Source organism: Staurois parvus, unplaced genomic scaffold (genome assembly GCF_062004578.1).
Source record: "Staurois parvus isolate SC_StPar_1 unplaced genomic scaffold, SC_StPar_1.0 ptg000468l, whole genome shotgun sequence".
Classification (NCBI taxonomy): domain Eukaryota; kingdom Metazoa; phylum Chordata; class Amphibia; order Anura; family Ranidae; genus Staurois; species Staurois parvus.
This window is the reverse complement of record NW_028318264.1, coordinates 4,958,526-4,983,508: the sequence shown is the minus strand read 5'-3', so window position 1 is coordinate 4,983,508 and position 24,983 is coordinate 4,958,526. Positions and strand designations below refer to the sequence as shown.

Sequence of the window (24,983 nt, the reverse complement as noted above, 5' to 3'; positions counted from 1 at the left end):
TGATGGGGCACTATTCCACCCCCCACTGACACCAATGATGGGGCACTATACCACCCCCCACTGACACCAATGATGGGATACTATTCCTCCCCCCCCCCACTGACACCAACGATGGGGCACTATTCCTCCCCCCCCCACTGACACCAATGATGGGATACTATTCCTCCCACTGACACCAAAGATGGGGCACTATTCCACTGACACCAATGATGGGGTGCTATTCCCCCCAATGATACTAATGATTGGGCACTATTCCTGCCACTGATACCAATGATGGGACACTATTCCTTCCACAGACACCAATGATGGGGCACTATTCCTCCCACTGATACCAATGATGGGACACTATTCCTTCCACTGACACCAATGATGGGGCACTATTCCTCCCACTGACACCAATGATGGGGCACTATTCCTCCCACTGACACCAATGATGGGGCACTATTCCTCCCACTGATACCAATGATGGGGCACTATTCCTCCCACTGACACCAATGATGGGGCACTATTCCTCCCACTGATACCAATGATGGGGCACTATTCCTCCCACTGATACCAATAATGGGGTGCTATTCCTCCCACTGATACCAATGATGGGGCACTATTCCTCCCACTGACACCAATGATGGGGCACTATTCCTCCCACTAATACCAATGATGGGGCACTATTCCTCCCACTGACACCAATGATGGGGCACTATTCCTCCCACTGGTGTGCACTGGAAGAGGGGTAGTCTTATACGGCGAGTATAGCCCAAACACTACATTTTAAACAGGAAAAGTAGGGGGTCGTCTTATACGCCCAGTCGTCTTATACGCCGGAAAATACGGTATTTTTTTTTTACTAAAAATTTTACGGAATACATTTTGGCCAAGATTTATGATGAAAGATTATTTATTTGCAAAATTGTATAAAAACACTTTTTTTCAAAATTTTTGGACATTTTCATTTACATAGCAAAAAAAAATACAAATCCCAGCGGTGAATAAATACCACCAAAATAAAGATTTATCTGTCTCAAAAAAATGTTAAAAAATTCATATGGGTACAGTGTTGCATGACCGCGCAATTGTAATTCAAATTGTGATAGCGCCGAAAGCTGAAAATTGCATTGGACAGGAAGGGGGTAAAAGTGTCTGGACAGGAAGTGGTTAATATTGTTTTAAATGTATGGAATTGCATAATGACAAGATTTAATTTATCTGTTTTCCCCAATTCTATTATTTGGAGACACAGTCGATGTCTTTTTTGCATAGTGTTCCTCTTTTTCTTGCAAATCAATAAAAATTTATTATGCAAAACGTTTTTTCTACTTTACCTTTTTCACAACACCTTTCTTTGGGTGAAATAAAGTATAACGTGTGTCCAAAAAAAAAGAAAAATAACGAAAAAAAAAAATTTTTTTAAAAGTATTAAAAGAATTACCTTCAAGTTAAATCCAAATTTGCCCTCCTCATCTGGTGTGATACGAACCAAAAGTAAATCGCCATTGGCAAATTCATTCTACAAAAAAGAAAAAAAAGATCTATTACTTTGTCAAGAGCTATTTGGTCAATAAATATTTAGTGGAAATTAACAGAAGATGCTTATATCCTTTAAGTGCCAGTTCCACCTAATCAATGCTTCTTAACGTTCAGGCTAGGCTTACGTTGCAAATGACAGTTATCACTAGAGCCAATCCAAGGAAACAGCACAAAGTCTTTGGTGTGGTCTCTGACTCACAGAGGAATTTTCTATTTGTAAACACACTGCTTACAAATCATTCTAACATCCATTAGAATGAAAAAAATATGCTTTCATCTACTTATAGGATGATTTGTTTCACATTAACTTGTATAGTGTTAGACTTTAATTGTAAAAAAAAAAAAAAAAAAAAAAAAAAAATGTAAAAAGTAAGGGATAATACTGCTCTAAAGCCATAAAACTGCTATAGTAATCTCCGAAAATGTAACACTTACAAATTTCCAACAGTTTTATAAAACCAATCCTATAAACAGAGCAAAGCACACAATGAAAACCTAAAAAATACAGTAGTTGCTTCATGCACTCCTTACTTGTCATTTCCATTAAACAGTCATGTATGGTACTATTATATATTGTGCTTTCTCCACGCTCAATGTGTCGATAAAACAACAAATATTATAGAGATGAGGGGGTGCTCACAAAAATACCCAAATACATAGATAATACATATATAAAGAACCAAAAATTCATGTATGATAGTTATCCACTTATATGAATGAACTTACAGAACAACACAGAATTTACACAAATTCACAGAAATAACACAGAAGTTACACAGAATAACAGTGATATAACTTACCTCTAGTTAGGTGTGTGCCATGTCAAGCTGTCTGGTACATGTTGTAGAAATCTTCTCCCCATTGCCACCAGGTCCTGCCAACAGCCCAGATCTAATAGCACTACTGGGATTAACATCAGCTGCTGCGACTGCGAAGAGCTGCGCCACTCACCCCCCCCTTTTGCCTGCCTCCTACATTCATATAACTCCTAGTATTTTTTCCAAGAATGCAAAGTGTTCCTTGAGTGGAAGAGGCAGATCCTTGCATTCTTCTGAAATTTCTCCATTCACAGGACTGCAGCAGTTACCCAGACATGACAAAAGTTATGTTTTGGTGCTGCATAGGAAAAAAATTACTTCAGCTTTAATGCTTGTGCAGCATGTGTGTCTATTCCTATGTGCATGAAGGGCAAACAATCACATCACTGGACCAGATGAGACCTTATAGCATCAGCCTGGCATAGATTCAGCAGTTGGTAAGCCCTTATAACTGTATTGAAAAAGTGGAGAGGAACAGAAATTGCTCAGCATCTATGAAGATAGCCAAAGACATAAGATGACAGATACCCAATACTGCCCATTTCAGTCTTATTGTCTTTTTAGAATAAAACATGACCTCTTGGGGAGATCCAGCGAACCTAAAACTCCGGACAAAGACCCCAGCTGATAGACTGATACATGAATTGTGTCTGCACTTCCAACCAAAACAAAAAAATTACAGAATGATAGTGTGACTATATCGTAACATAAAAGTCATATTCATAAGTGTAATAAATGAATGTCAATGAAAAAGTAAATGCAAACAATAAGAAAGCCCTACTCAATATGCAAATCTTGCAATCCAACCTTGTGAGAAGAAAATGGTGCCAACTTTAAAACACAGCAAACCAAGGCGTGCTCCATAGGTGTCCCACCAGTGCTCAAAGTTCCTTAACAGATTCTTTTGATCTCAGAACAATGAGCTGAACTGCAATCATATAGCTATCATAACTTCCATTGCACTGATAATGCAGAGCTCCAACATCAATTCTCACACATGGGCCTGGTATGTGACACCAAGCATGCCAGAGGGACTCATGGCAATGCTGGTGTTTAGTATTTGTGCCCATCTTTCATCTCTTTATGCGAGTAATATTTTTTAGAGCACTAGTGGGACACATTTGGAGCACACTTTAGTTTGCCATGTTTTAATGTTGGCACCATTTTCTTCTCACAAGATTAGCACACAAGATTGGATTGCAAGATCTGCATATTGAGCAGGACTTTCATATTGTTTGCATTCACTTTTTCATTGGCATTCATGTTTTTCATTTATGAATATGACTCCTATGTTATGATTTAGGCACACTAGCTTTCTGTCATTTTTTGGCATTTGCAATGATTTATCTGATTTAAATAAAGAGCACACCCCTATTGTTATTTGTTTTTAATATAATTGTTATGCTGAATTATTGATCCTAAAGTAAAAGTACATTTGCTAATTCATTGTGGAGCCAGCAACCAATCATTACTGCTTTTTAAGAAAAGAGAGAGTACATTAGGTTCCTGCAGTTTTTTTATGAGCTAAGGAGCACTAAAATCTTTTTTAGATCTTTAGACGATAACTAACTTTTTATTTGAGCTTTGACACTACCACAGTACACACCTTATCACAGTAGTACTGATTGGAATCATCTGTTGAATTTCCTTTCTTGACAACATCATAAGTTTCTAGAAACTTCTTATCCACTCCTTCTAGTGGATGAGATGATGAAGAGTGATTTGACAGTCCACTGGGAGAGCTAGGACATAAACCTTGCTGGTGCAGACTGTTTTCTTTTGGACTGTGTTCTAGTATGTTCCTTAAATAAATATACAAAACATATCAAAATTCAAAATATAAAACAGAACAAATTCTCTTACAAAAACAAAAAAATAGAACAAAGTTAATTTTTATTTAAAGTCCTTGTTTAGGGTAAAAAGAGACTACAATGGTACTCTTCCCATTCTGAAAATGTAAGCTGCCCAACTGTTAGTCTGATCAAATCAGTTTAATAATTGCTGAGTCATTTCTTGGAGAAAGTACGTAGATCAAAAGTGCCCGCAGCATAGTGTACAATAGTACGCAGATCAAGAGTTCTAAATTCTCCACTATGTTTTAAATATCTGTGCTTGTTCCAGGCTAGTAACTTAAATCAAGACACAACAGTGATGCAAAATCTGCAAGCTGCCTCACCAGCAGAATATATTCTACTTGGCTTCTTTGACTGGCCAGCCTGGAATTGTACACTGAGCTGCACATGCCCTCAGCTCAGTGTACAATTGAAGAAAGTACCTAGATGAGTGGTTAAAAATTCACCACTACATTTTAAATTTATGTGCTTGTTCCAGATTAGTAACTTGAATTAAAATGCAACATCTACAAGCTCCCTCGCTGGTGTGTCATCTTCTACCTTTTTTTTTTCCTAACAAAACAGCTATAGTTCTGCTTTAAATCAATGAAGCATGGGAAATATGGGCAACTAGCATTCTCAGGAGATGGCCACCATTGGCGACCTCCATGTTTCTTCTCAGTTTGGGTTTCTATTAGCCATTATCATAATATTATAGCTTTAAAATAGGACATTAGTATTGAGAATGACACTTACTTTGGAGAGTCTTGATCAGATGACCTAAATGAGAAACAGAAATTGGATTTAAAGATTTAACTTGATACTAAGATGAGACTTAGTTGATAAAAATATTTAAATGTGTGTTAAATACATTTATTCTGTCCTAATTTAGGAATATTTATTCTCAATTTACAAATACTATCCTTGCGTTTATGTAACACTGAAACAAATCTGCAAATAAAATCCATGCATCACAGGGCTTGTGCACTACATATATAGTATATCAAACCTGCAAACATCTTCCATATGAACTGTCCAATAATCTTCTACCCTTACAGTTAAATTAACCACTTGCCCTCCAGAAGACTTACTCCCCTTCATGACCAGGCCATTTTAAGTAATAAGGCATTGTGTTACTTTAACTGACAATTGCGCGGTCATGCAATGCTGTAAATAAATTACATTTATGTAATTTTTTCCCATAAATAAAGCTTTCTTTTGGTGGTATTTGATCACCTCTGAATTTTTTATTTTTTGCGCTATGAACAAAAGATTGACAAATTTGAAAAACAAACAATATTTTTGACTTTTTGCTATAAAACATATCCAATAAAAAAAACAAAAACAAAAAAAAATTTCTTCAACAATTTCTTCAACAATTTAGGCAAAAATGTATTCTGCTACATGTCTCTGGGAAGTAAAAAAAATCCCAGTAAGTGTAAATTAATTAGTTTACATGAACGTTATAGCATCTACAAATATATATATATATATATATATATATACACTGGAATTTTTATTTACACTAGTAATGGCGGTGATCAGTGACCTATAGCGGGACTGCAGCGGGCATTCTGACACTGGGTGTAAATTGACTAACTGCCACTGACATCTCCAATTACACTAATACAGTGATCAGTGCTAATAAATAGCACTGACACTGCACTAATGACACTGAGCAGGAAGGTTTAATATTGGGGGGGGTCAAAGAGTTTTAAAAAAATGGCAATTAAGGTATTAATATGTATCCAGCTATGGTGTGGGTGCAAATGTGCTGCTTCTGTGGTGTGTCTTTCATCTCTCCCTGGAACGAAAAGGTTCCAGGGAGAGAAGATCCAACTAGATCCTGAGCCTGCTTTTACAAAATACAGGCCAAAAATCACCTGCTGACAAACATGTCCTGCAGCGAATGACGGTGGGGGTCAGTGGGGATGATGCAATCCAAATCCTGAAAAACACGGCGATGAACGGGTACGTCGCTTGTCCTGTAGTTTCTGCCTGTCTGCAATACACTGCAGGGAGGCGCTCTTTAAGTGGTTAATAGTGCTCACCAATCTGTTCACTAAAAAAAGGTGAATTAATCACTGTCACTAAAAGCACATACCCCAGGAAGATTTACCTGCAGTGAATGATTGGTGAATATCACATTCACTGCATTATAAATAAGCTCCTAATGATTCTTGAACACATAAGGCAAATGGATACGAGAACTTTATTACTATTTGGCTGCTGTTCCAATTACATGTATGGGGTTTAACTTATTTTAAAAGCAAATGAAGTCCTTGTCTCAGAATGACCCCATTCATTTCTCTCTGAGTATTTTCTGACAGAAATTATTCTTCATCCTTTGCAGGATTGCTCAATGCCTCTCCAAGCATGCTTATTGTGTAACAGGACATCATGTACACTATGACCTGTGCAGGCACACAGTGAAGAAGAAACGCATGTCCATGCCCAGGTATAATAGCCGCAGGAAGACTTGTGTCCCAGGTGATTCATTTTTCTGAATGTTCAGGACTTCCTGAACTTTCAGAGACACCAATCAGAAGCCCACTGAAGTGTAACAAGCAAGAAAAAAAGTGAACTACTGTATGGCTATCACATTAAGCACTTCACGCACCCTTGACAGATTCCAGAAATGTGCCAGAGTTACTGTGCCTTTCTCAAAAGAATAATAAAAAAATGATTGTGGATCACTGTATAATAGTAGGGATCCTAACCGCAGCAAATCAGAAAACTGAAGCAGTTAAAGTGTTACTAAACCTACAACAGTAAAATCAGTCTGTACATGCAGTAAGGCATGCTTGTTATACTCACTGTGGAACCTAAGGGGTTAATCCTCTGCATTGTGTAAAAAGGCCGTTTGATCTGATCTTCCCTGCCCCTCCTTTTGTTCAAATGTCCACAACAGACTGAACCCATAACTCTTCTGCACATGCTCAATTTAGTGTGTATTGCTAGAGATTTTTTTTTTTTCTTGTGAGAGTGCATGTGATCAGCATAGGGCCAATCAGCACTGTCCAGACAGAGGTCAGGGGTTTTGCATCCTCCTAGAGCAAAAAGAAAACTCCTCCCACAAGCTTTAACCAGTGCTCAGCTGAACACTGATAGAAGTCACAAGATTGCTCTAACTGCTGACAAGAAAAGGTATTTAGCAGTTTATATTTACTACAATAATTGCATTTCCATGTTCTGTGTACTGTGGGAGACCAGATGCAGTGAATACATGGTTCTGGGTTCCATAACAATTTAAGCCATCAATAATTTCAGATTTTAAATCAAGTCAATCAATCAAGGCAAACCGTTGCTTTTTCTGGTTTAGCTGAAGTGATGCCAATCGATTGCTGCTGGTAAAATATACTCAGATATAGGCCAAATAAACTTTAAGCCACACAATATCAAAGATTGATATCTAACCTGGAAAGCTTGTCAAGATTTCCACAGTAGTTAGCCACTAAACATACTATCCTTAGCTATGTCAGTTATTTTCTCAAGGGGAATTGGATCTACACCTAAAATGGTGTGTTACCCTGTTGCTGCCCTCTGTAAAGCCTGGTACACACAGGAAGTTTTTCTGTCAACCCAGCAGGCTGAACGAAAAAAAAAAAAACCCAAAAAACTGAGGAGATCACTGTACTAACTATGCAATGTTAGTACATCACTCTCCACGCTGACCTATTGTGTTCTGACAGAGGGACTTCCCCCATCCCCCCACTTCCCTGTCCCAACACACTGATCAGCTGCTGTTTTTCCAGCACGCCTGTTCGGCCGGCTTCTGTTTGATAGACTGCTGTACAATCGGGCTGACTGTCGGTCAGTCTCTGTTGAACCAACCGATATTTGGTCCGTGTGTACCAGGCTTAAGATTAAAGATGCTAGAATAAGGACTACAACTGAGCAGATCAAGCATTGGACAGTTTAGTTGTTAGTAAATGAAAAAAGGCCCTTTCTATTTCAGACATATATATACTGTTTGAGATTTTTCTGTCTCAAGACAGAACATTTTCTGAAAACTCAAAACAAAATGTCAAAGCTAAATAACAGTAAGAAGATGGTGGAACCTTCAAATAGAGGAGTACAAAGTGTGAGCTGGTGAGAGCTAATAAGACCCATCACTGGGAATGCCTTCTTTCTGGACAGGCCTCCTTCTGCAGCTTTACATGCGGTCAACAGTCTATTGCATTTGATTCCCACCCCCTTAAAGGTCTTTGGTATATTTAATACAAAATACTGGCAGTAAACAGTAACAGTATTGTTTCTAATACAGTAAAAAATCATTTACAGATGAAGCAAAGGCTTGTATCTAACCTAATAAAACATGTCAGAATAACAAAAAGATTTAAAAAACTTGTGTCACAGCAATCTATCAATCCTTAAAGTGACACATCGTCATAAGGAAAGCAGCGGGGCTGCAACTGTCAGCTCCCTGGGGTAATTGATAATCTGATGATATACTGTAGACCCAGAATGGACATGCTGCAGTTGTCATTGAGAAAATTCTCAGAATTTATTTACTTTGGTTATTTATTACATGTAAATATATAGCAGCATTAATTTACGCATTCACATCAATCCCTGCCCTCAAGGAGGTGCAATCTAAGGTCCCTAACCTACATTAATAAATACACATACTAGGGCCAATTTAGATAGGCGCCAGTTAACCTACCATTTAACCATGTCTTTGGAGTGTGGAAGAAAACCGGATTCCTTATGTTTATACTTGTTTTGGGTTAGTGACTCCAAGCAGTTGAACCAAAGCTTTATCATGACAGTCAGAGAACTAGCATTCTCAAAAGGAGAGTTCAGCAATTAGAACTTCAATGATGCAGCACAGTGGCTAAATGGTCAGCACTTCCCCCTGGAAGCATTAGGGTCATTGGTTTGAATCCCAACCACAGCACCACCTGCCTGGAGTTTGCATGTTCTCCCTGTGCCTGTGTGGGTTTCCTCCAGGTATTCCACTTTCCTCCCACACGCCAAAGACATTCTGGTAGGTTGATTGGATCCTGTCTAAATTGGCCCTAGTATATGTATGAATGTAAGTTAGGGAGATTGTATGCCCCTTGAGAGTTACGGACTGATGTGAATGTACAATATATATATGCAAAGCGCTCTGTAAATTGACAGTGCTATATAAGTACCTGAAATAAACAAACAATATGATGATTCCCACATGAGAGTCCCTTGTACCCCTTCCCACAAAATGCCCCATGCAGTGGATATGTTAATAAACATTCAGTTGTACAACTAGATCTGTCACAATGCTGTCAGTTCCAGCTCCTGGAGTGCACCCTGGCTTTGCACTTTGTTTCGCCTTCCCAAGAGACTGAGAATGTTTAGAGTTGGCACTGCACACACATTTCCTAATTTACATGTGAATACATATTTGCTACTTTCTATCAATAAAGAGTTTACTGCATTAAAATCCTTCCTGAACTCTGCGTCTTACAAATGTCCATAGCAGGAATGTGAAGTCTGTCCAGATACAATAACATCATCCATCTTTTCTTGCTTGGCTGGGTTTTTCTTTTTATTATATACTGCCTGACTGCACAGCTAATTCTGCTCAGGATGTATAGGGCCATCTAAATGTGGTTCTTTAACCACTTGAGCCCTGGAAGGTTTTACCCCCTTTATTACCAGGGCATTTTTTTTCTATTCAGCACTGCGCTACTTTAACTGGCAAATATTCAGTCATGGAACACTGTACTCAAATGAAATTTATATAATTTTTTTTCACCCAAATAGATCTTTTTGTGGTATTTGATCATCACTGGATGTTTTATTTTTTATTATATAAATGAAAAAAAGACCAAAAAAATTAGAAAAAAATTTCCCCAATATTTCTACTTTTTGTTATAAAACATATGCAATAAAAAAATTTTTTCATAAATGTAGGTCAAATGTATTCTGCTACATGTCTTTGGTAAAAAAAAAAATCCCAATGCGTTTATATTAGTTTGTACGAAAAGTATAGCATCTATAAACTATGGAATTTATACAGCTATGGTGTTATAATGGTAATTATAGTGACATTAATGTAAGACATATACTAATACATGCTATTACAGTGCACTGTACTAATGACACTGGCTGGGAAGGGGTTAACATATAGGGGCAATCAAAGAGTTAACTGTGTACTTAAAAAGTGGAATATTTGCAGCTTTTACTAATAGATGTAGCTGTTGAAACAGCCACATCGCTGCTCTGTGTACAGAGCCCTGTGTTGTTTGTAAAAACAGAGCCCTGTGCTGTGATTGGACACAGCCGATCAGCAGCTCTTCACCATAAATAATTGGCTTGGACCTTCTGACAAAAGTGTGCTGTGTCCAAGCACTTTTATCTACATTGCTGAGCCTGCAGCTGCAGCCCTGCCTCAGTAAATCTACTGTGATTGGGTGGCAAATGGTTAATAGGCAGCTCAGAAGACTGCACAATGTAACAAGTTGTGCCAGTATCAGTGACCTACAATATGACTTGCTTTAATGGAGTTTCCCAACTTCAAAAGATATACAGATACAAAAAAAAATACTTTTGGATCTACAAATGTACAGAGTAAGGGCTCATGTACACTGCAGCTCCTAAACTGACGTTCAGGAGCTGTTGAGCATTTTTTTCAGCAGCCCCTGAACTCTCCCTAATGTTGTCCTATGTGTCCATGTACACATCATCGTTTACAGTCGTTTACAGGCACTTGAGTTTACAGTCTTTTTTTAACGCACCAAACTTGTGTTCAGGAGTAGATTTTACTGACATTTCAAACGTTAAATTTTGTAAACGCGGCTAACCACGTTTATAAGCGTTTGCGTTTATAAGTGTTTTCTAACTGTTCCATGTCCAGATGCTGTCCAGAGCCTTTTTTCATCATCAGAAATGCATGCAAAGCATTTTCCGTGTATTCAACTGGACCAAGTACACCAGCGCAGTCACTTCCAGGTTTCCGTGTTGAAGGAAAAAATGGTAGAACGTGCTGCATTATGTTCATGATGGGATCCATAGTGAATACAACCAGAAAAGACAGGTCATCTCAACACACACTGTTCTCTTTGCTTCAGCTCTCTCAATTTCTCTCAAAATGTCTGAAATTGTAAATTTTTTACTATTTTTCAATGCATTCTGGGTATTTGGGAAGGTCTCCTGAGGTTATATTTTAAAAATGCTTCTAAATGCAAACGCTTCTAAACGCGCATAAACACAGTATGCAAACGCGGCTAAACTGATGTTTTTAAACCTACGTTTTCCAGCAGTCAGTTTCCATCGTTCAGAAGAGTTTTCCAAATGCCCCGTGTACATGAGCCCTAACTAGACAAAATAAAACTTTGCATATTGTGAGGAAACAAAAAAGCCTTCCCTTTTTGTGATAATGTTTCTGTACCGTAGAACTATAGTAAATTATATATATCTGTTGGCGCTATATAAATCCTGAAGAATAATAATAATAATAATAATGTGTGTAATGTGACTTTACTAAAAACTGAATTGTGTAATACTCCCTGTAGAGATAATACTATACAGTAATGAAAACTTCACTTGTCTGATTTGCACACATACATTTGTACTTTCTTGTATTTGCATAATTAATAATTGAATTGAGTATAGCAGACTTCTAATTCATGGACATAGAAACATTCTCATTAACTAGATAAATATACAGGTAAAGTAGAAAACCCCTTAACGGTCCTGTACATAGTTCTGCAAAGACAAAACTGGAGCATTGCATCTATGTTGCCACTTTACCACGATGACCTAAATTGATTTCAGTGTTGTCAATCTTTCTATAAAAACATATCATACCATAATGGAACATTTAATTGAGGTGACAGACCTACAGAAGTACATTTACACTACGCCAGAGCTCCTTCTAGAGTTTAATGTGTGCTTTACAACATACAGATAAATAGAACGAGGCTTGTGCTTAAATAAATCTATGGATTTGGATGTCCATTTTATGATAAAATTAGCATAGTAAATGTGAAACACAGTGTTAAATTATAAAGGCACCGTGTGCACATTTTTGTTTTTCCCCTACCCTTACCCCCTAGAATCTTGCTCCTTATACCATTTTACACCGGTTCATAATAACATAATAGTACCATAATTGGCAAATTGAAGCAGGTATACTGCAGACACTATGAATGGTGAAAACTTGGAGCTACACTCAGAGCCTGCTGCCCCTCTGTACCCTCCAGTCTCCACTGCTTTGTGGAATCTATCCTACCAGCAGCAGTTTTTCCTTGTTTTTCGTCCCAATGAAACCTTTAGTATTTTTTCATACTTACCGCCAGAATAAAATGACAGTTCAGTTTAACCTCAGTGGTCTGGGACCCATATCCAAACACTGACACTAAAGAGCAGGGTTCTTTCCTTAGTAGATGTTTCTATCTCCAAATTACTCCACCATACCATCTCTTTGTTCATGGTTTCTTCACAAACCCTGTTTCACTTCCTTCTGGTAACTCTGCCCACAAAATCTATTGTAGGCAAATCCGGTGTCTTAAATTATCATGCCGATTGGACCCTTGATTATGTCTGATCCTTGGGTGTAAAGTTCTCTCTTTAGAATACCACAAATGTTGGAATCTTAATTTGGATAACTCATTATCTGAGACAGTCCTGCTTTAGGACCACTGGAAGTTAGTAACAGGAATCTGACTCAAGTTTTTTGCAATCAGAATTCTACAAAAGATGCATTTAATATAGATGGTTGGATAGCGTGTTGCTTTAGAAAACCAAGATTATCCTGCAAAACCAGTGTCACGATAAAACCCTGTATTCATTATATATATTTTAAAACAAAGATGTTATGTATATTTGACAAAGATCACATTCTTTACATGCCTGCTTTGTGGACTGCGATTCTGAAAGAACTCTGAATCACTGTCTTTTGATGTTGGTGAGCCTTTGTACGTGTAAAATACATCTTCTGTCTCCGTTACATAGGTCATTTCATTGACAAGGTTGTCAGCAGAAGAATGGTGCGGCTTCCTAATGATATGGCGCATCCTAGGGCTCCGCCTACAAAAGTAATCAAAACAAACCATTATATGTAATGTTGTTTACCATCAGCAGTATCAGCTGGTTGCTTATGATACTATAATCCCCTATACATATAAAACTGTGCCTTTACATGTAATGACACCTTAAAGTGATACATTTTCTATGATCTACCTAAGTTGACTAAGGCCCATTACATTTGGCATTTAGCCTTGGTGCATAGAACTTCGGCATTTAGCTGCAAGCAGAGAGCACACATACCCTGTCTTATCAAACTCTATAAAAGGCTGACAGCTGCTGCGGTACAAACGTTTAGTGCAGTATGGAAGCAGGGACACATTCCTGGAGTGCAATAAGTCTACTTTTCATGCCCCCTGCCAGAAGCTACAAGCTGAAGCCCCATGCAGCAGAGCTACGTGCCCAGTACGTATTAGGTTGTTAGGTTTTCATGTGCAGTCTTTTAACCACTTCCAGTCCGGACACTTTCCCCCCCTTCCAGTCCGGACACTTTTACCCCCTTCCTGTCCAGGCAATTTTCAGCTTTCAGCACTATCACACTTTGAATGACAATTGCGCGGTCATGCAGCACTGTGTACCCATATGAATTTTTTACCATTTTTTTGAGACAGATAAAACTGTATTTTGGTGGTATTTATTCACCGCTGGGATTTTTTTTTTTTGCTATGTAAATGAAAATGTCCAAAAATTTTGAAAAAAAGTGTTTTTCTTATAAAATTTAGCAAATAAATAATATTTCATCATAAATCTTGGCCAAAATTTATTCCGTTATCTTTTTAGTAAAAAAAAAATAAAATAAGCCAAATTAGTTTATAACTAAAAATTATAATTTTTAAACATTTTTATTTTTTTTTATATTATTTATTTCATTTTTTTTTTTTTTACATACTGTCACCCTAGCAGTACAGTGTCACCATGGTGACACTGTACTACTTGTGGGGGGTGATGAAGATTTTTTTTTTTACACCGATTGCTTTTACACCCATATAGGATATAAAAGCAATCATTTCTCTTTCTTTCTGTCTGCATTCTTGCTGCCATTGAGAACTACTGAGTGAGCTGTGATTGGTCACATGGTACAAGGCTGTTGTGAATAGCCTTGTACCATGTGACCTCTGTGATCATTCACAGATTTCACAAGTAGTAAGCAATGATGTCATAAGTGACATCTTGCTTACTACTTTGCATGTGATCACTGATTGGCCAATCAGTGATCACATGATCGGGACCTCGTACAGAGGTCCCATCCAATGATCGGTGTTTCACTGTGTCCAGAGGACACAGCGGGCACCGGACCGCGGTGCTGCGCGCTCTGGGGGAGTGCGCACAAGCAGGGTGCGGGGAGACCGTTTATAAACGCCCACCCGACCCTGCAGTGCCACCGTCTTGCCGTTTATATACAACGGCCGGTCGGGAAGTGGTTAAGGCTATTCAGGTAATTTACTCTGCCAAACATGGTAGTGAACACATCAAACATTTAACATATTCTATGAAGGAAAATCTCTATACAAAAGAAAATTCCTGAACAGCCAAAAGCACGCATTTCCCACCAAGAAAACGCTGCAATGCTTTGCAGTCTCATTTGCAAAAAAATAAAACATGCACATTGTTTCTGAAAACACATTTTTTTTTTTTTTTTTTTTTAAAAAGGTGCAGTTAGCCCTTAAGCATTTATTTGTTGTTTGCATGTTCCTTCCCTCTTTTTGTGTCTTTCAGGTTCAGAAGGTAAGGATATTGCATGCTTATTAATGTGTTTTGTTATTGCGATACAATAACTCTTAATAAAAAAGTCCCGGATTCTTTCTTGGATACACAGAATATAACTGGTTAATAACATTTATAGGTAAAGTTGATCCAGGGATATCCGATTGCCTCTCGGGGGATCAGGAAGGATTTTTCTTTCCCCTGCAGGAGCAAATTGGATCATGCTTTGCTGGGGGGTTTTTTGCCTTCCTCTGGATCAACTGTGGGTATAGGATTATAACTTTTTTTTTTTTTAATGGTTGAACTGGATGGACTTTTGTCTTTTTTTTCAGCCAGACTAACTATGTAACTATGGTATCTACCAATTTTAGGTAGGGAGTACGCCGCCTTCAACAGCTTATTTTTATTGTTGTCTATTGCTGGGATTTCTGCCTTTGCACATTTAACTGTTACCCCCTGCATGTTGTGCATTAATTTCACAAGCCCTTAGTTGCCACTTCTTGCTTCTCAGTACTGTCATTTTCAGAGTAAATCTCATGGAGTAAAGCGCTCCCTCATACAAAGTTAGAAGGCTTACTGTCCTGTGATGCTCTTTTAACTGCAAGACATTTCTAGAAACATCCTTATAATCTGAACGTCTCGAATACAATACTCTGACTTTTTGGGTGAGTTAATGCTGCCTGTGAATTCTATCAGTGCAGCAAGCTGTCATGCACAGATACGCCCATTCCTAACCTCGGAAACCACTAAGCAACTTACTCACTCCCTTGTTATATCTCGCCCTGACTATTGTAACTCCCTCCTCATTGGCCTACCTAATCGCAGGCTATCCCCTCTTCAGTCCATCATGAATGCTGCTGCCAGACTCATCCACCTTACTAACCGTTCCATATCTGCCACCCCTCTCTGCCAATCCCTCCACTGGCTTCCCATTACCCAACAGATAAAATTCAAAACATTAATAACGTATAAAGCCATTTATAACTCTGCCCCAAATTACATCACCGATCTTGTCTCTAAATATCACCCAAACCGTACTCTCCGCTCCTCGCAAGACCTCCTGCTCCCTAGTCTCCTCCTCCCATGCTCGTCTTCAGGACTTCTCCAGAGCTTCCCCCATCCTCTGGAACTCTCTACCCCAATTTATTAGACTATCGCCTACTCTGCTCACTTTTAGGCGATATCTTCAGGGAAGCCTATCCTGCCCTCAGCAAATAATGGAATCTTCTACTCTTCCAACCAGTCCATCCCCCACAGTTACTAACTTTTGTACCACTAGCCCTTCCCTCCAAGATTGTAAGCTCCAAGGAGCAGGGCCCTCCTATCCCTCTTGTATTGAACTGTATTGTTGCTGTATTGTCTCCCGTTATATTGTAAAGCGCTGAGCAAACTGTTGGCGCTATATAAATCCTGTATAATAATAATAATGCACAGCATTGTCTGCACAGACTGGGTCTCAGAAGTAGGTTTTATTGAATGAAGAAGTATTTGAAACAAAACACTGAATTTCTGTGAAGCTTACTTACCAGTTTGGAGTAACTGGAGGAGAGCGTGAAGGAAGACTTTTGGTCTCAAGATGTTCTACAGACACAGATCTTCTTAAATCTGTGTTCCATACCATGCCACCAATCACTTTTCTGCAAAGCTGGCTGCTGGCAGACCTACAATTGCAGTAAAAAAAAGTCTGAGTTACAAATATCTAAAAGCCTTTAAAAATTGTACCTTTTTAGCGAAGGATTCAATAAAAGGGTACAATTCTTAATATACTATAATATATAATATATAACGATTCTTAATATATAAATGTAACTATTAAATATAAATGTAGATAGAATTTCCAGGTTTTTTTACACTGTAGATTTGGGCATTTCATAAAAAAATTGCACCTGACCTGTATTCAAATGGAGCATACCAAAAACAGTCAACAACCGGGGGTTCTCTTTGATGGACACACAAGGACAGATGTCACATTCAACTCCAGTAAGTTTTTGAATGTCAGTCCAGTGTCAGGCTGCAAGGCCTCCATCAAAGCTGACATTTATCCTGCCCGAGTCCAGGGCTGATAATTGGCATTCTGGTTAGACTGTTGGATGAGGATTAAATAGTTACCAAAGTCCTGTTTTCATATCATCCAAATGGCATCTTTTTTATAAGACCGCTTTCTGAGGGTCTGTTAGCAGCACAAGCTAAAGCACGAGACTGGGTGGCGTGGCTTGGCACATGGAGCGATAGCAGTAACCCTGCATAGCTCCAGGCCTGGACCTCCGCTGCAGGCTCCCTCATGGGCTCTCAAATATCATCCCTATGGAGAGGAATCAACAGCGGACCCCCCGGAGAGCAACGGGGAGCCAGTCCGGTGGTGATATGAGCCAGTTTCTGACCCAATCCTTGGCTGAGGCCTCGGGCACCCGGCCACCAAGATGGCGCCGGCACCTCTCCCCTCCTCGTCCCCTGTGGATACTGAGCTCCGTGAAGGACAGGTAAGCCGTCAGGGCTCTCTCTCTCCTCCTGGGTATCCTGTTCTGCAGGCACAGCACACACAGGTCACACAGAGATCCCGCAGCCCTTCACCAGCATCTCTCTGCTCTGAGGATGGCTGGTATGTGCAGTCCCTCATGCGGTCACTGCACACCTACATCAAATCCCTTCCTACAAAGGCAGATTTTGAGCTTTATGTGAAACGTATTGAAAGCACATACAAACAGGAAATTTCTGATCGTAAACAAGACATTTGTGTGTGTATGGAAGAGATTGAAAATACCGCCGACAGTCTGTGTATTGCTTTACAAACCCACGAAGAGACCTTTCACTCCCATACGGTTCTTATACAACAGCTCATGTACCAACAAGATGACATTGAGAACAGGAACCGCTGTAACTATATCTGGATCAGGGGCATCCCAGAAACCATTGAATCTCTTGAAGCCCTTTCAACTCCCGACCCCTGGCCTTCCATTCCCCTCTTCCTGGCAGCGGTCCAAATCGCAAGAAGAAGAAGAAGCGTTCCAGATCCTCCTCACAAAAGATCCCAGAGGGATGATACCCTATCTGCGTGAATTGGGAGGTTTCTCCCCTTCTTCCTCTTCTTACAGTTTTTGCACAATCTGTTGGTTACTCCTATTAGATCTGTGCCTTATATTTGTGCCTGCTGTTTTTTGGGTTCTGGGTCTGTGGTCGGTCTAGCGGTTTCTCCTCCTCTGCGACTCTCCAAGATATGTGATACCCTGTTGCGCTCTAGTGGAGTTGAGCCTTGCTCTCCCAACTCATTTTCATTTTGGCTTATCTGCCGATTGGACCCTGTGGTCCATCCCGGGATGTGGACGGCGGGTTCGCTTAGGTGAGATTCAGATGGGGAGCCACCCTACTGTCCCCGTCTCCCAATCCCCTCTCTTCTCCTCCTTCGATATCCTTTCCAGTGGCTTTTTTCCTTCTTTTTTTTTTGCCCTTTCTTTCTCCCTTCTCTTTCTCAGTTTAGGTTTACATTTTTGGTTGTACAGAGTTCTCTCATATTGTTCCATACATCTTGCCCGGGGATACCCCCCTGATACTATATTATGTTATACCTCTGTAATATGTGTTATTGATCCTTCCCTCTTGCAGTTTTACTGCATCATTTTCATATATTCACATGGATCATAGCCACATCTGTGATGTTTTTCTGTTTACTTACTTGTACATGTTCTTTATACTTATCATGCTCCATGTGTTAAATTTATGCAAAATAATAAAGACAAATTTGCCTAAAGCACATGACTGGATGGCCTAAACTAAGGGTGGGCAACTGTGCCCTCCTGCTTGTGGAACTACATGACCCATGAGGCACTGCAGTTACAAGCATGACTCCCAGAGACAAAGGCATGATGAGACTTGTAGTACCGCAACAGCTGGAGGGTCGCAGTTGCACAACCAAGGCCTAAACGCTCAAAGTCTTTTTTTTAGAGCATTGTTAGTAAAGTAGGATCTTTTTTTTGTTACCAAATTATAGTTTCCTCCCAACTTTGCACATTTTCTCTCCCTGCACTGTGCACATCCTGTAAACTTTGCATTAATTTCCCATGCATGTTCCAACAGCTATTTACCATCACGGTTTCACTGTTTTTAGTCCAACCAAAGAGGTTACAGGAAATACAATGCTGTAACTAAATTGAGTCAGCGTTGTCACCTCAGGACAGGAAGTACCCTTCCTAGTAAAATACATACATTTTACTAGTAGGACTTAATTGATGGCATACATACAATAGGAAAAAAAAAAAGATTACGTATTTTGACTTTCCTGGAACATACTGTATGCAATAACATTACTTGTTTCAGTTCTCAGGTTTAGATGTAATATACAGTATGAAAATTCAGCTTTGAGAGGGAGAGTAGCAATCCCTAAATTAGCAAGAAAAGACTAGTACAACAATTCAAGAGTGGAGAATCAGGCTACTATAGAACAGTGTTTCTCAGCTACTGGGCTACAGCATTCTTCCTGCTGCACTGAGGCTTGAGAGCGGTCACAGTGTATTTCTAAAGGCATGGTAGGCACTACCTGTCAGGCACAGAGTTTGTAAACACAGAGCATGCCACTGCAGAGACTGCAACAGCAGAAGCTGTCAATCCCCAGCTTGAGGGTGGAAAGCAATCATTGCCAGAATACCAGCATGAGGGTCCAGGCAAGTGCCAGGGGGCTTGGGCATAGGGTTTTCATATAGGCCCCTCCATGTCCCACATCTAATGCTCACTGTTACACTGGGTTCTGAACAGGGGCGGACTGACAACTCATGGGGCCCCCGGGCAATAGGGAATCATGGGGCCCCTGTGTCCTTGCCCAAACTCAAAAAGGCCTATGAAAAAGGTACCAGGGGCATCTCATGGGGCCCCCTACTGACCCCGGGCCCTCGGGCAGTGCCCGAGTTTCCAAATGGTCAGTCCGCCCCTGGTTCTGAATTGTTTCTTTACTTCACCACTTTGGTACTGTGACCCGATTATTGATTGTGGCCATTTCATCCTCACAGATTCTCTGGCCAGACCTTTTCCTTGGTGGGGGGTTTTGTTTCCACCCCAAGCCTACCTCTATATGTTCTCTCCTGGCAGGAACCAGCTAAGTATGAAATGCCTTGCCCCCTCTGGTCAGTACAAAGTTCTCTCAACCCCTTTAAGCCCCATTTTTACTAAAGCTGAATAAAATGGAACCCTTTCACTTGCTTAAGGGGCAAACTGACCATTTGTGTAAGAGGACACACTAACCACCAGTGTACGGTAGGTAACTGGTTGATCACCAGTGTAAGGGGACACACTAAACACTGACCACCAATATCAGGGGACGCAATGAACACCTATGGAGGGGGAGAAACTGAGTACAGACCAGCATGCTGAAAAACAATTGCCAATGTATAGAGGTACACTGAGCACTAACCACCAACTAAGGCAATGCACAAGGCTTTAACCACTAGTGAAAGGTGGCCAGCTACAAACTAACAGTGTAAGGGGGCATACTGGATGTAACAGAATGAACAATGTAAGGAGGCAAACTAAGCAATGACCGCCATTGGGAGTGCACACTGAACACTGACTACTAATTAAAAATGGACCACCAGTGTAAAAGGGCATGCTCACCACAAGTGTAAGAGGGCACACTGAGCACCAATGTAAGCATGCATGCTAAATTAACATAGCATACTGACCACCAATATAAGGGGACAGTTACTTATAACCACTGCACTCTGCAAGTTGTGCTGTGCAATTACACAGTCCTGACCCCTGCACTCTGACTGTTGCATTGTATCCAGTATGTTGTAAATTATATAGCCCTGACTACTGCAACGTATACTTACATAATTCAACCATATCCTATCTACAGGTACAGTTGTGCTCAAAAGTTTGCATATCCTGGCAGAAATTGTGAAATTTTAGCATTGATATTGAAAATATGACTGATCGTGCCAAACAATGCTCTTTTATTGAAGGACAATGATCATATGAAGCCATTTATTATCAGATAGTTGTTTGGCTCCTTTTTAGGTCATAATGATAACAGAAAAAACCCAAATGGCCATGATCAAAAGTTTACATACCCTGGAATGTTAGGCTTTGGTACAGCCACACAAGGTGACACACACGGGTTAAAATGCCAATTAGAGGTTAATGTCCCACATCTGTGGCATTTTAAATCGCAATTAGTGTCAGTGTATAAATAGTCAATGAGTTTGTTAGCTCTTACGTGGAAGCACTGATTAGGCTAGATACTGAGCCAGATACTGAGCCATGGGGATCAGAAAAGAACTGTCAAAAGTCCTGCGTAACAAGGTAATGGAACTTTATAAAGATGGAAAAGGACATAAAAAGATTTCCAAAGCCTTGAATATGCCAATCAGTACTGTTAAATCACCTATTAAGAAGTGGAAAGTTCGGGGATCTCTTGCCTTGCTTCAGGGACTCAACCAAGCCTTGATCTCACAATTGTTGAAAATCACTAATATTGATACCCGCGGATGTCAAAATTTAATTAATGTAAATTAAGGCTGAACTCAAGTCAGCCATAAAATTTCCCTAGATCCGACCCTGCTACCAAGAACCAAGGTTAAATATTAATTTAGTCTAGGAGAGGTTTCAGCTAGAGAAGTACTTACTTTATTCCTACCACTCCTGAAAGCTGGCAATCTTCTTACCGGTATGTTGGTGGACTTTTGACAGCCTCACATACAAGGCAGGACCTCTGTTACATATTGAACATGTTATGCAAACTTTTTGGCAAAGCCATTGCTAAGTAAGAAGCAACTATGATAGAAAATGTTTAGCTCTAGAGTGAGCATACAGTTGCAAGAAAAAGTATGTGAACCCCTTGGGATTACGTGGAGTTTTGCATGAATTGGGCATAAAATGTGCTCTGAACGTCATCTAAGTCACAACAATAGAATAACACAGTCTGCTGAACATAATACTACACAAACATTAGATGTTGCCATGGTTTAATTGCACATAACATGTAAACATTCACAGTGCAGGGAGGAAAAAGTATGTGAGGCCCTAGCTTAATGACGTCTCCCAGAGCTAATTGGAGCCAGGAGTGAGCCAACCTTGACTCCAATCAGTGTGATGATATTGGATGTGTTGCTGACAGCTGTCCTGCCCTTAGAAAAACCACACACCTGTTTTGGGTTTACTGGTTTCAAGAAGCACTGTCTGATGTGAACCATGCCTCGCAGAAAAGAGCTCTCAGAAGACCTACGGTCAAGAATTGTTGACTTGCATGAAGCTGGAAAGGGTTATAAAAGTCTCTGCAAAAGCCTTGATGTTCATGTGTCCACGGTAAGACAGACTGTCTACAAATGGAGAAAGTTTAGCACTGTTGCTACTCTCCCTAGGCTTGGTCGTCCTGTAAAAATGACTGCAAGAGCACAGCGCAGAATGCTGCATGAGATAAAGAAGAATCCCAGAGTGTCAGCTAAAGACCTACAGAAATCTCTGGCACATGCTAACATTTTTGTTGACACATCTACAATAAGGAAAACATTAAACAAGAATGGAGTACATGGGAGGACACCACGGAGGAAGCCATTGCTGTCCAAAAAGAATATTGCAGCACGTTTGAAGTTTGCAAAAGAGCACCTGGATGTTCCACAGCACTACTGGCAAAATATACTGTGGACAGATGAAACCAAGATTGAGTTGTTTGGGAAGAACACACAACAGTATGTGTGGAGAAAAAAAGGCACAGCACACCAACATCAAAACCTCATCCCCACTGTAAAACATGGCGGAGGGAGCATCATGGTTTGTGGCTGCTTTGCTGCCTCAGGGCCTGGACGGATTGTTGTCATTGATGGGAAAATGAATTCCAGAGTTTATCAAGACATTTTGCAGGAAAACGTACGACCATCTGTCCGCCAACTGATGCTCCGCAGAGGATGGGTGATGCAACAGGACAATGACCCAAAGCATACAAGTAATTCAACAAAACAATGGCTGCAACAGCACAGAATACGCCTTCTGGAGTCCTGACCTCAACCCGATTAAAATGCTGTGGCACGACCTTAAGAGAGCGATTCACACCAGACATCCCAAGAATATTGCTACACTGAAACAGTTTTGCGAAGAGGAGTGGTCCAAAATTACTCCAGATCGTTGTGCAGGTCTGATCTGCAACTACAGGAATCATTTGGTTGAGGTTATTGCTGCCAAAGGAGGGTCAACCAGTTATTATGTCCAAAGGTTCACATAGTTTTTCCTCCCTGCACTGTGAATTTTTACATGTTATATGCAATTAAACCATGGCAACATCTAATGTTTGTGTAGTATTATGTTCAGCAGACTGTGTTCTTCTAATGTTGTGACTTAGATGACGTTCAGAGCACATTTTATGCCCAATTCATGCAAAACTCCACGTAATCCCAAGGGGTTGACATACTTTTTCTTGCAACTGTATGTGTAGGCTTTGCCTGAGCTCACTGTGGAAACTTTTAGCCTTAAGCAGGGTAATTATCCAATGTTTACAAGAACATCCTTTGTAAAATATTTATTACTCTACCCAAAACACAGTTCCAGTTATATCAGTAATTTTTGTTCAGACTTTTTCATTTTCAGAAGATGCTCATCTTTATCACTAAAGAGACGACACTAAGCATAAAAAGGGAAAAAAAGGAATAAAAAAAATTGCTTAAATATTGAAGTAAACCACATTAGGACTACATTCAGTGGTCTAGGTTTCCACACAAGAATAACTGCATAACTGAATCTTGGGTGAAAGCTGTGCTAATCTTGCATGAGAAAAAAAATAATAAATAGACATTTATAATTAGACCTCCTGCATTGTTAAACAGTCACACTTTCAGAAAACAGCAACCATTAATATGTTTAAAAATAATTGAAATGAATATACACAATATAATCAAACAGTGCAATAATATTTTTGCTTACTTGGCATGATTAATTGTACCCAATGTCCAGTAATTAGGTACTAGCTTCTTTTCATGAGGTAGTGATCGTCTAGTCTGAAAAAAAGTGTGATGCTCCACACAGGATTTCCAAAGGTTTTTACATGCGCGATAATTCAACATATTGAAAGCAATAATTTGGTCTCTACATTCATTCTGCAACACAAATGAACATGTTATAAATAGAGGCATTTAAATAGAAATATTTAAATGCTAAACTAAATCTCATTATTAAGTCAAACTGGCCCTATCACTTGAAATTACCAAAAATATTCAAAAATCAAAGCAGGATATTCCTGAACTTGCAGGACTTTGGCACCAGAAACCTGGTCTTCAACTTAAAATATCCTATTGCAGGAGAAGTGAGAAGTTAGGTTCACATCAGGGGCAGACTGACAACTCATGGGGCCCCCGGGCAATAGGGGATCATGGGGCCCCTGTGTCCTTGCCCAAACTCAAAAAAGCCTATGAAAAAGGTACCAGGGGCATCTCATGGGGCCCCCTACTGACTCCAGGCCCTCGGGCAGTGCTCGAGATTCCAAATGGTCAGTCCGCCCCTGGTTCACATAAAGGGAAAGTTAGTGTTAGGGTTACAGGGAGGGTTAAAGTGACTGTAAAGGCAGAGTTTTTACATAAAAATAAAAAATTATTAAAAAAAAAAAGTTATACTTACCTGCTCTGTGGAATGGTTTTGCACAGAGCAGCCCCCAATCCCCCTCTTCTGAAGTCCCTCGCAAGCACATCTGGTCCATCCCCCCTCCGCGTGCCCCCATTTCAAGCCTTTTGTTCTGGGGGCACTCATGTGGGCTCACTCCTGAACCACTCTGTTTGTCCACTGACACACATAGTGAGGCTCAGTTCTGCCCCTTCTCTCTCCTCACTCAATGTGACTGACAGTAGCAGGAGCGAATGGCTCCTGCCTGTCTGTCCAATGAGGAGAGAGCGAGCCGCGAAAGCCACTGCTCTTGATCAGATTACTGGATCGAGATCAGGTTTAGGATAAGTATAGGGGAGCTGCAAGCAGAAGATTTTTTTGTCTTAATGGACAAAAAAAAATAAATATATAAAAGACTATAGTTTCTATAAAATCCTATCTTATTTTCTGGGAAAAAAACATTTAAAGTCCAACTTCTGGCATTTAAAAAAAAAAAATATAGGTCCCCAATTAATGAACAAAC

The 24,983-nt window shown here is 39.9% G+C and overlaps 1 protein-coding gene across 1 annotated transcript in view; it reads right to left on the bottom strand.

Annotated features, from left to right (window-relative positions):
- PTPN3 (protein tyrosine phosphatase non-receptor type 3) overlaps positions 1–24,983 on the bottom strand; it is a 235,213-nt gene that overhangs the window by 54,934 nt on the left and 155,296 nt on the right. Inside the window, exons 12-17 of the mRNA XM_089689065.1 lie at positions 23,789–23,961; positions 16,417–16,551; positions 13,013–13,189; positions 4,931–4,954; positions 3,949–4,144; positions 1,427–1,504 (exon numbers count right to left, since the gene is read on the bottom strand). Coding sequence (XP_089545191.1) covers positions 1,427–1,504; positions 3,949–4,144; positions 4,931–4,954; positions 13,013–13,189; positions 16,417–16,551; positions 23,789–23,961 — 783 coding nt within the window. The remainder of the gene's footprint in view (positions 1–1,426; positions 1,505–3,948; positions 4,145–4,930; positions 4,955–13,012; positions 13,190–16,416; positions 16,552–23,788; positions 23,962–24,983) is intronic.